The 12,500-nt window shown below is 41.2% G+C and overlaps 1 protein-coding gene across 4 annotated transcripts in view; it reads right to left on the bottom strand.

Annotated features, from left to right (window-relative positions):
• LOC143032560 (uncharacterized) overlaps positions 1-12,500 on the bottom strand; it is an 87,583-nt gene that overhangs the window by 8,104 nt on the left and 66,979 nt on the right. For all 4 annotated transcript variants that reach the window (XM_076197428.1, XM_076197427.1, XM_076197426.1 and 1 more), the window contains 4 exons: positions 9,242-9,342; positions 7,886-8,297; positions 2,744-2,946; positions 1,124-1,255 (listed from right to left, as the gene is read on the bottom strand). In XM_076197428.1, the coding sequence (XP_076053543.1) occupies positions 1,124-1,255; positions 2,744-2,946; positions 7,886-8,297; positions 9,242-9,342 (848 nt within the window). The remainder of the gene's footprint in view (positions 1-1,123; positions 1,256-2,743; positions 2,947-7,885; positions 8,298-9,241; positions 9,343-12,500) is intronic.

Raw genomic sequence — 12,500 nt, 5'->3', positions numbered from 1 at the left:
GGTGAGTGCCTCGTTTTCCGCATTTCTGAATTGCGTGATCAACGGCGTAGGAATGAAGAGTACCCGGTCTATTTAGTTTTTCATGATATAGGTCTTGATCACTGATGCAAATAAACGCCGTTGTGTACGACCTTGGCTTTCAATGATCCCTCAGGGCTTCGGGGACGGCGGCGGCGGCACTTGTCTTAGTGAAAGGGCCAATTGAGATAAACTTTGAAACTAATGCGGGAGGTTTTCTTCAACTGAATAACATTTCCTGTAAGAACCAGATTAAAAACTCAAGTTGTTCTTCGCGGTAAAAAAGATGAATAGAATTAACAACATTTCATCTTCGAGTTATATTGATGTTCATGTGTCACATGTTCCAAGGTCACGTGGTATCTTTGTGAGGAGTTAATAGGACATAGACACCACCATCCCCCCCCCCGCTTTATGACTCAACTTCTATCTGACGGAAAATAACGTCATCTCTTAGCGTTCATTTTCACAAAGAATGGCCATTACAAGAGCATTGTACTGTACAGCATTTTTGTCTTCTGACTTGAAGTCGACATGACGTCATGTTCTATTACGTCGTTTCCGTCGACGAGAAACCACACCGCACATACGTCAGACACTGTTCTCTTTAGACTTCCGATAAATAACTTTCTAAGAGCAAAAACTTGGTCGACATAATTCCGTTGATTCAGTAGAGGGTTTCCCTCATTTGACTGAAATCGCCTGGTGGCAACTTTAACAAATACTAAACTAAAATGCAGAGCTGGGCGCGTTACCGCCGTACAGGTAGTGCGTTATCGAAAAATCTGCGCATACATACTGCGGACCGCTCTAAGGAAATTAAAATCAGTAATCCATTGACGGAAATGCACCTCAGATTTTTCGGTAACGCATTACCTGTCCGGCGACAACGCGCCCAGGTCTGCTAAAATGCAACGAAGGAGTCCAGCGAAATATGCTGGAGTCGCTGAAAGTGTAGTTAACCCTTTCAGCTGAATAAAATCAAGTAGAATGCACCTAAAGGTTTAAACCCCCTTTATAAGCTATCAGAACCACTATGGCAGATCAAGAAGCAACAGAGTTCGTGTGCGAGTTCGAGGAATTTTGAACTCGTTTTCCTTCTTACCTTGAGGAACCACGGGAAGGCGCTGTCGTCTTCGTCGCGTCCCCAAATGGAAGCGCCCTTGTTGAGCAGGAGGCGAGTGAGGTCGAGGGTGTGGTCCAGGTGCTCGACGCTGTAGGAAAGGAGTGTGCGGCCCTGCAAGTGCAAGCGGAGAAAATTTAGTTTTTGATGACGCAGGGAGTCGTGGGGGCTGGTGTTCCCTGACGGAATAAAAACATTGTTACTTTAGAATTCATAAGGTAGATATTGTAGGATAAGGGTTGGCGTTTCGAGTATAACACAGGTATGGACATGGCTATGGCAATCTATTTGGAGTAATAGTTAAAACTGTTCTTCAAAGAAATTAATAGATTCCGTCCTGTTTGTTATGACTTGGGAAATTTTTCTTTCGCTAATACTCGTAGTACTGAGTAGTTGGTGCGTAATTCAGATTTCAATGAATTAATTTTTTTTGTCATTGTATATTTAATTACTCTTCAAGTAAATGTTTTTCCAACAGCTGTTTTTTTTTTCTCAAATTTCGCGTCCAGTTGAAGTGAACAGATGATAGTAGTAGTCGAAATGTTTTCGCTCGATTTTGGCCTTAGTCATCAACAAAATTGAACTTCTTTGCATATTTATTGAGATACATACACACACACACACACACACACACACACACACACACACACACACACACACACACACACACACACACACACATATATATATATGATATTTATTTTGTGGAGAGAGAGGCTCTCTGTAGACACTCGTGCAATACGCTTTCGAATGAACGCACGCACTGTTCGCAGTCATCTGAGTGAAGCTTCGCACCCTTCCAACAACAGGAAGGAACGAAGCGGACGCTCCCCACCGCTGAGTCACGCGTTGGTGAAAAGTGCGGAGCCGACAGGTGAAGAATGAGAGAATTAGATTAACCTTCTCACCGGGGTGGATGTTTCCCAAGCCGAATAAAATTGTTTGGCGACAGTTGTACTAGAGTTATAATTCGTAAAACACATCGTTAAAGTTGAATATGAATTATTTCAAGAAATTGCAATAATGATTACTTTGTGCACAAAATTATCAGGGCATGCTATTCTCCTTGTTACATTTATATCCAATCATTATTCAAAACTAATTTTCCAGATTTAGGGGCGATTGGTAATTGCATTGCCATTACATATTTTTTTTTTATCATTTATTTACTTACGTTTTTATCTGTCTGTATTTCAATCCTCCTGATCTATTTATGTTTATTTATCTATTCATCTATTTATTCATTTATTTATTTATTCATTTATTGGTATTCTAGCCATCTGTCTAAACTAGAGCCTGTGTCGGTTGGTATATTATCGGAAATAGTGAATAGCTTGTTACCAAGGTGGGCGGGACTCAAGCCTCCGGAGTTCCCTTGACTTTTTTGTTTCCGCACAGGTCCAGTCTGACTCACTTCCCCACATTACGAAGTCCTCGGGTGAACGACATCGTCTAGTCAATATGTGTTAGTCATGCTGACGTGTTGTAGGGGTGGTCAAAGTCGAACACTTAAAAAAAAAAAAAAAAAAAATCAGGGACCTAAGAGTAAATTTTTTAAGACTACCCCAAAGGGAAACAAGGAACTTTTCGAAGAAGACCTACCTCCCCATTGACAGCGTCGACGGAAGCATTGGAGTTGAGCAGAACGCTGGCGAGCTCGAAGGCCTGGCGGTAGAGGCCGTCCTGCAAGAGGAACCTGATGACGTGGAGAGGGGCGTCTCCGGAGATGTCCCGCTGGCGGACGTCCCCTCCCTCCTTCAGGAGGTTCTGCAGGGTGTCCACCACGTTTGGGCTTCGTCTGTCGTCTGTCCGAGGGAAAATAAAACAAGGGTTAGAGCTAAGGTCCTGCTTCTTTCAATGGGCTTCAGCGTGACTGACAAACAATACTTCACTCTTTTAACTGTCTCTTTTCGTTTTCTTGATAATGGGGTTAACATCTGTATATATGTGTACATATATATATATAAATCTATATATGTACACACACACATAATATACACAGACATGACAGAATTGAATAGACACCAAGAAAGATGCATTTCTGCTCTTATTTAATGCTTAATGTTATTCAAATTTACCTAATATGTTATATTTACCTAGATTTATGTTTCAGATTACATACAAGATTAATCAAGCATGCCACGAACCAGAGGAGCAGTAGACCTATTGTGGGTCAATATGAAGGTGGATTTAGTCAACGCAAAATATCTGAAAATCTGTCAATACCCCTTTCTACTGCTAATAGAGTGATCGTGCAATTCACCAGAGAGGGCAAGAAGGGCACAAAACCTCATTCAGGTCATCCCGGGCCCTCAGAAAGAACCTTGCGTCTTGTCAAAAGAAATGTCGAAGAGGATCCACGTTGCAAGGCCTCTGGCATAGCAACACAAGCTGATGTCAGTCCCAGAACAGCTGTCAAGTATCTCCACAAGGTGGATTACTATGGCAGAGCTGCAGGAAGGAAACCACTCTTTCGTCCAGCCAATATCAAGTGCAGAAAGGATTGGGCTGTTGAGATGGTGGAGAGACCTGTGGCCATTTGGAGCAGTCATTTTCTCTGATGAGTCACGATTCGCTTTATTTTCTGACAGTGGAAGAGTGGGGGTCTGGAGATTCTGTAGTCAAGAGTTTGACCTCAAAAGACTGCAGCCAACAGTGAAACATGGGGGCATTTCAATAGTGGTGTGGGGTGTAATTTGGAGTGATAGTCGATGAGAGCTTGTGGAGCGTCAAGGAAACATCAATTCAAACAAATATATTTCTATATTAAAAGAAGGACTCATTCTAATATTCTCCAGTGGAAAAATGAGTAAAAATGTCATCCTATTCATGGAAGATGGAGCTCGTTGTCACACTGCTCAAGCAACACAAAATTGGTTGAGCCAAAATGGGATCAGGAAATTCCATGGCCAAGTCAGTCCTCGGATATGAGCCCTATTGAACACCTCTGGAGCATATTAGACCGACAACTTCACAAAAAGAACAGGAAGCCATCTTCAAAGCCTGAACTCTTAGGATTACTATAGGAAACATGGCAAGAAATCCCTCAAGACGATATTCGTGAACTAATCACTAGAATGCCTAGAAGGGTCCTTGCATTAAGAAAAGCAAAGGGGATGTCAACCAAGTATTACTTATTCACATTGTGACCATCTAAAAGCACTTTAATCGTATGAATTTGCTTGTTTAATAAATTAAACGATTTCTTTTGGTGTCTATTCAATTTTGTCATGTCTCTTTCCACGATTATAAATATGCATTGCTTTTCTTTTTGCTCTCCTCAACATTCCCTCTGGATATCCAAGTTTGTCAAAGGTTTCCATAATATAATCAAATTCGTCTTCTAGGTATTCTTTGCTACAGATTCGTAGTGGCCTGAGAAAAAAGCCTATTACTATACCACTCTTTGTCCTATCATCATGTGCGGAGAAGTAATGTACTAAATCCTCTTTGATTCTTTTCTGTATACTGAGAAAAGTCACTAGAAAAATTGTAAAATCAGCATATATTTCAACTAATGATTCATCGAACCATCGAGGAGGGTTTATCAATTTAGCTAAACAAACTAGTATTTTAATTCTAGAACATGCCAGAAAAACGACCTTTCCCAAGTATCCGAAAAAATAATTAAGTTTGGTACATAAACTTCAATTATAGTTTTCCGTACACTCTCTGAAGAAGTTCTACGCGAACGAAACGTTAGAGCGTCTAGGGTTCCGAGCCTTCCCCTGTGTTTATGTTCTCCATCATCCAAATAATTTGTCTAAGATACTTATCAATATATATTTATATATATATATATATATATATATATATATATATATATATATATATATATACGTATATACATATATATACGTATATACATATATATGTATATATACGTATATACATATATATATACGTATATACATATATATATATATATATATATACATATATATATATATGTATATATATATATATATATATATATATATATGTATGTATATGTATATATACTAGCCAAATTACCCGCGCGTTGCTGCGAGTTCGTGAATCATCTCTAACCTAACCATACCTCACCTAACTTTAACCCTTAACCCTAACCAAAATATATATTTTTAAATGAAACATAGTTATCCAAGTACCTGGAGTGATAGGATATCAGGATATATATGGTTATGGGGGTTTATCTGCAAAACCCTAGGAGGAGTTCGTGAACATACAAACAAACAAACAAACAAACAAATTGACAGACAAATGAAATATAGTAATCCAAGTACCTTGGGTTATAAGGTTTCAGAATATATATGGTTGTAGGGGTCTATCTGTAAAAACCTAGGAGGAGTTCGGGAATAATCTCGAACCTAACCATACCCCACCTAAATTTAACCCTTAAACCTAACCAAAATATATATTTTTTTGAAAATGAAATATAATTATCCAAGTACCTGAGGTGATAGGGTATCAGAATATATATGGTTATGGGGGTCTATATGCAAAACCCTAATAATTCCTGAACAAACAAATAAACAAACAGACAGACAGATAAATGAAAGATAGTTTTCCAAGTACCTTGAGTTATAAGGATTCAGAATATATATTGTTATAGGGGTCTATCTACAAAAACCTAGGAGTAGTTCGAGAATAATCACTCACCTAACCATAACCCACCTCACTTTAACCCTTAACCCTAACCAAGATATATATTTTTTGAAATGAAATATAGTTATCCAAGTACCTGGAGAGATAGGGTAGCAGAATATACATGATTATGGGGGTCTATCTGCAAAACCCTAGGAGTTCGTGATCAAACAAACAAAAAACAGACAAACAGACAGACAGAGGTTACTACTTTATTATAGTATATATATATATATGTATATATATATATATATATATATATATATATATATATATGTGTGTGTCTATGTACATATATATATATACATATATATAAATATATATAAATATATATATATATATGTATGTATATGTATGTATATATATATATATACATATATATATATATGTATATATACATACATATATATACATGCATATATATATATATATATATATATATATACAATATGTGTGTGTGTACGTAATGCACGTGTGTTTGTGTTATGAAAGCATAAAGCATTTACAACCTGAAAGATATATATGTATGCTTAAAAATAAATGGACACACGTGGTGGTTCATTTGTGCACTCTGAACCGTCGAGAAAGGAATAGCTGAAGCAAAGGTACATACAATTCACACCCACCCACGCGCAGAAAAACACACACACACACACACACACACACACACACACACACACACACACACACACACACACACACACACACACACACACACACACACACACACACACACACACACACACACACACACACACACACACACACACACATACACACACACACACACACACACACACACACACACACACACACACACACACACACACACACACACACACACACACACACACACACACACACACACGCACACACACACACACACACACACTTACACACACACAATTTCAAACGCGCGCGCACGCATACCCACTCGGGCGTGCCGGTGTCATAAAGTCCGCCGGATAAGATTAGGAAGAGCGACGAAATCTCTATTGCAACCCTTTCATCGTGACGCTGAGTGCGATTATGCAAAGAAGTGGGGACGGTGGAGGGGGTGCAAGAGCTAGGGTAGGAGGAAAGAAGAAGAGAGGGATAGAGAGAGAGAGAGAGAGAGAGAGAGAGAGAGAGAGAGAGAGAGAGAGAGAGAGAGAGAGAGAGAGAGAGAGAGAGAGAGAGAGGAGGTGAGAAGTGAAGAAGAAGAAGAGAGGAGGGTAGGGAGGAGGAGAGGGAAGGAAGAGGAAAATGTTTGGTCGAGAGGACGAAGAGAGGGTGGGGGGGATGGAGTTGGTAGAGGAAAGAAGGGAAAGTGATGAAAAGAAAGAGTTGGTGAGGAGGCGAAGAGAGAGGGAGATTGAAGGTGGTAGAAGAGAGAAGGGAAAGCGAGGAGAAGAAAGAATTGGGGGAAGAGAGAGTGGTAGAAAGAAGAGCATGGAAAAGGAGATACGGAGAAAGGAAGGCAGAAGTGAGAAGGGAACAAGAAGGAAAACGAGGGGGAAAGCGAGGAGAGAGAATAAAGAGGGAGGGGGAAAAGAGAAAAGGAGAGACGGAGAATGCCGGAGAAAGAGAAGGGGAAAAGCGTGGGAACAGCGATGGCGAAGAGAGGAAGGGGGAGTGAGGAAGACGGAAAGAAGAGGAAGAAGAAACAGAGGAGGAGTGGGTGTAGGGGCTGAGAACAAAGAACTCGGAGATCTGCCCGAGTGGCCGAAGAATTAGAGCAGGAGGGATAACACACAACTCATCAGTCCCTTCAGCAGAAGCAAGGGGTTTCCTGTAACCGAATGAGATTACTTGGCGGTAGCCAGGAATATGAATATGTATACCGAGATGAAACTATATTTTTCAGGGCGATAATATGCATTATAGAATAGTTTGCTACCGCTTGGATATTCCATTCAATTGTGTGTTTGTTCTATTCTGGCTACTGCCAAGCTATTCTATTCATAAGTGAATATTCCTCCCGGTAGAAAAGGTGTTAGATCACTTGCGATGAGTGCCCTCTGCACCAAGTGATTCTTATTGATTTACTTAAGCAACCGTCAGGCTATTTTATACTTTGTGTGGCTTTTTCATTGACGAAGAAATTAATTCGATAGTATAACTAAGATTTTTACTCACGGTAGAGCACGTAGTGAATGGGAGTGTCTGGGAAGACTCTACATTCGACGGACGGATGATAGAGATGTGACTTGGGGGTTGGTGTTGTCGCCGTGGTTGACCACTGCGACGACGGTGGGGTTTGCGTCGAAGACGACACGAGAGACGGTTGTTTGCTTTGGTCGGCAGGAAACGTGGGTGTGGTCTGATGAATGGGCAGGTTGAGGCGGTCGAAGAAGTATTTCTTGAGAACGGGTGAGGGAGTGTCTGAACAGGCGCCTTCGATGGGTGCCAGGAAGGAGGGCGTTCGGGCGAGGGGGACCACCGCCGACTCGCAACGGAAGTCATCTAAGGACGTTGATTCGACTCTGTTGGCTCCCATTGTGGTCAGGGGAAGCCGTGACAGCCTCAGGATGGATCTCTGGCTCGGCTCCTGCGGAAGAAAGGATAGTTTGAGAAAAGGATAAAGGCATTTCTAGTTAAGAGGTGGTATAACTGAGAACTTGAGAGTGTGAACGATGTACATTAATTAAAAAATAAAGACAGCGGTATGAAGACGTTGAAGCCAAGAGGATTTGTCTGGATCAACCATTGTCTATAAACGATACAAGTTTTCGTTCAAGTGATTAGAATCATATAGCCAAAAATAATAATTGAAAGTGGACATCGTTGAATAAGATCATCTGGCAGCAATCAAAGATATAACAATATACTCTTTTCTTGGGTAAAGTATACGAAACAGGGCAAATATCGCCTCTCTCTCTCTCTCTCTCTCTCTCTCTCTCTCTCTCTCTCTCTCTCTCTCTCTCTCTCTCTCTCTCTCTCTCTCTCTCTCTCTCTCTCTCTCTCTCTCTTTCTCTCTCTCTCTCTCTCTCTCTCTCTCTCTCTATATATATATATATATATATATATATATATATATATATCTGCGTGTTTGTGTGTGTGTGTGTGTGTGTGTGTGTGTGTGTGTGTGTGTGTGTGTGTGTGTGTGTGTGTGTGTGTGTGTGTGTGTGTGTGTGTGTGTGCGTGTGTGTGTGGATAGGTGTGCGATAAGGTGACCAACCGTATGACTAATATGGCCTTTACGAGAATGTCTAGGACACTTGGTGAGAGAGAAAAGGAGAGGGAGAGGAGGGAGGGGGAGGGCAGAGAGTGAGGGACAGGGAGAGAGCGAAAAAGAGGGGAGTGGAGAGAAGGGTGAGGAGGAGAGGGGGTAGAGAGACAGGTTGGAGAAAGGAGAAAAGAGAAGATATTTAGGACAGGAATAAGAAAAGTGACGGAGAGAGAGAGAGAGAGAGAGAGAGAGAGAGAGAGAGAGAGAGAGAGAGAGAGAGAGAGAGAGAGGGGGGGGGGCTGATAGTACAATGAACTATTTACCTTGCAAGGATTGCAGGTGCGCAGAGGCTGGTCCAAGAGGTCCTTGAAGCTTCTGATAGTGCGACGTCGGCGAGCCGGGGGCGCCGCCGCAGACTCTGCCTCTGCAGAAGAACAACGATTTCGTTCTTTTCATTTACTTTATTTTATTCTGTTTTTCCAACATCACTCAAGTGCTGGTTCTGCCTTCTTAACCTAGGTAAATGATATGGTTGCAATATTAAACTTTGCGGAATAGTACATGTTAGACAGATCAACGACCAAAGACAACCTTTAATATTTTGGCGGCGTTTTACGACACGTAGCTTCAATTTAGCTGCCGCCAGATGATTTAATTCTAAGAGGAGAAGATCATGACCTGTGGCCTTCTGCTGGGCAGTGGATCTGATCTCACTTGCCTGAGTAAGATCGTACAGCAAGTGTCATAAATGCAGATATATGGGTCAATCCGTGAAACGCTCAACCAAGAATAGTCTTGTGAATAGTCTTTGCCTAAATTGAATAAATTCATCTGGTGGCAACTGGAATAAAGTACAAGTAAAATACAACGAAGGGTTACATCGTGACATTTTATTATTTGAATGCAATCTTCTGGCGGCTGTTGAATTAAAGATAAACGTAAAACGCAGCGAAAAAAATTAAAAAATCTGTCTTTAGTTTGGCATGAGGAGAGGAGTTGTTTATATCCCGTGAATATAAACCGTCTGGCGTCAACAAGAACGAAATATGGGAACTGTGCCCTCGTATCGGATAGTCTTTAGTCCTTTGGCTACTTAGAGGATGCCGTGGTGATGAATAGAATAGCCAGGCGGTAGCAAGAATAAAATAAACGCGGCATCCGGTACGCAAGAGGATCTGGCTGGGTCAACACGTTTTCAGGAAGTTTACTCTGTGCCTTGGTTTCGAGGAGGAGGAGGAGGAGGAGGAGAAGGAGGAGGGAAGGAAGGACAGAAGGGGCCTGACCTACAGGAGCTGACTGTTTGGACATGGTCTGGTTCCCCTGTCCTTGGGAGGAATGTCTGTGTCCCATCGAGTACTTGAGTCCATTCACCTCCCCGAACCTCCGATCACTAGCGCCGGGTTCTGTAGACGGTTGACACGGAACAATGAGTGCAGTTGCATGTAATCGCCAACAGATGGCGTTAGCGTGCAACTGTGTCGACTCTTTCGGATTAAAAACGCCGAAGGAACTCTGTGGTCTTAGAGTGAACCAGTGGAGGTGAACAGACTTTAGGGATCAATTGTAGAATTTCTCCCATACTCACACACACACACACACACACACCAATACACAAAGGTCCGAAGTGCTCCTCCGTCGCTCTGCGCCGTCGCTCAGGTCATGATAACGTTTTACTATTACTCACTTTACGGTTTGGGAGCATTAATGGTTAGGTTAGGCGGAACACTTCAGACCCCCCACCGATCAGCGTGCGCACGCGGGAGGGAAATTCTACAATTTTCTACAATCTATCCGACTTTAGTAGTTGCGTGTATGTAGAGGACTATCCCCGTTACTTGCGGAAAACATAACATCCCTTAACTTGCGCACTTTACTACGCGGGGACTGACACGAATCGCCAGCCGACGTTATGGCGCGTAGTAGGTTCAGGTGTTGTCCATGGTACCTGACGGGCTGGTAGAAATATGATTAATGTCCTTCCCTCGTTAACTTGATTATTATTATTACTGTCAGTCACGGCCCATTATACTCTATGGATATAGTATTGTCGGCTATGCCCGTCGCCAGTGATGCCTCTCAGATATAAATGGTGGAGAAAGAATTCGTTGTAGTGCACAGATCTCATTACTGTACATAATAGCTCTCTCCCCTAAAGGCAAACTAGACAGCCCTACCCAATAAGTTTTCTCTCTTTTTTTAAAGAAGACAACTTAGACTATAGAAATGTACATGCGTGGTTACGTGAACCTGATGCAATAGTTGGCAATGTAGTACTGGTTCCTGGTGGTATGTGGCAACCTGGGGTGCCGCCGATTCCTCGCTTGTGTGGATGAACGGTTACCAGTTAGCCTTTAATCAAACGTGTACAAACATAGGAAAGTCTGTAGTTTCACTGCAGCTACCATTTTCTAACCATTAGGTGAGAAAGAAAACGGATATAAATAATACTAATTAACCATATAATGTCTTGGGGAGAGTAAAAGATCGTGCGTCAACGATTAATGTGCCTCAAACATGTATGCCTAAAATGTAAAAAAGTAGCAAATACGTAAGGTTAAGAGTTGTTAAACGGAACATGTGTGTCTTTTTACCGTCGTCAAATTACTTGCAATGGTTTTCTGACACGTAAGACAATAAGCTTTTTTTTAGATCTCCATCTACCTTTGCCAACCATGGCTTGAATTCCTCCATCTCCAGCCATGCATCTCTCAGCTTCCGTTTATTAGCCATGATATATAATCTGAAGTAGACCATAAACTTTAAAATACATAAGTTCAAGATATGCATTCCATTTTCTTTGGAATGCCCCCCATTCAGATGAATTTACTATAATAAAGGGGTAACTTTGTCAGATTCGGTACACTCATGAAAGATTACTTACTTGTGATACTTTGACTGTTTAGAGGACTATTATTTCGTGTGTGTTATGCACGCAGTAGTATTAGAGAAAATTAAATCAGTTGAACACACTAGCAAATAGGCAGGGCTCGTCTCGGAGTGATCCTTGAAGTGCGGCTATTAGGAAGGCAACCACAAAACTGACTAGTTCTGCTTCATAGTTCGAATGCATTTGGCCTTGGTTTGCATATTTTCTACAATAATTTGCCAGTGCACTGCACAGTTATGTTCAGATATATGTGTAAACATAGTAAGAAAAGATATATCCAACGTAAAAAGCTGAATTTTCTATGGGGAATTTTATTCTACGGAAGGAGGAATTTGAAATTATCCTATTATGTCTGCTAAATATATTTGTAGTAAGCCATTCATCAATCAAATAAATACAATTTGTTAATTACTTCTTATAACATCCGTATTAATAACATTTACACACTATATATGTAGTTATTATGTCGATCTTTTGTCAAGTGGCGAATGAGGAAAAAAAAGCTACAGGCAGTTGCCAGATGTCGTCATTAAGCTTCATTCCGCATCAAAAATTCTACGAACGGCAACACTGGTGGCAACCACTTTATCGTGTTACTGCGAGGTAACTGTACGAGTCATCCGACTGTGCACTCTTCATCTCGGCACCAGAATTATAAATGTGTTTATGTTGGAGATAAAAACGCACCACTTCAC

This window comes from Oratosquilla oratoria, chromosome 14 (assembly GCF_046742065.1).
Source record: "Oratosquilla oratoria isolate Oo_2021 chromosome 14, ASM4674206v1, whole genome shotgun sequence".
In the NCBI taxonomy this organism is placed as follows: domain Eukaryota; kingdom Metazoa; phylum Arthropoda; class Malacostraca; order Stomatopoda; family Squillidae; genus Oratosquilla; species Oratosquilla oratoria.
The sequence above is the reverse complement of the archived record's forward strand: the minus strand, read 5'-3'. Positions and strand labels throughout refer to the sequence as shown.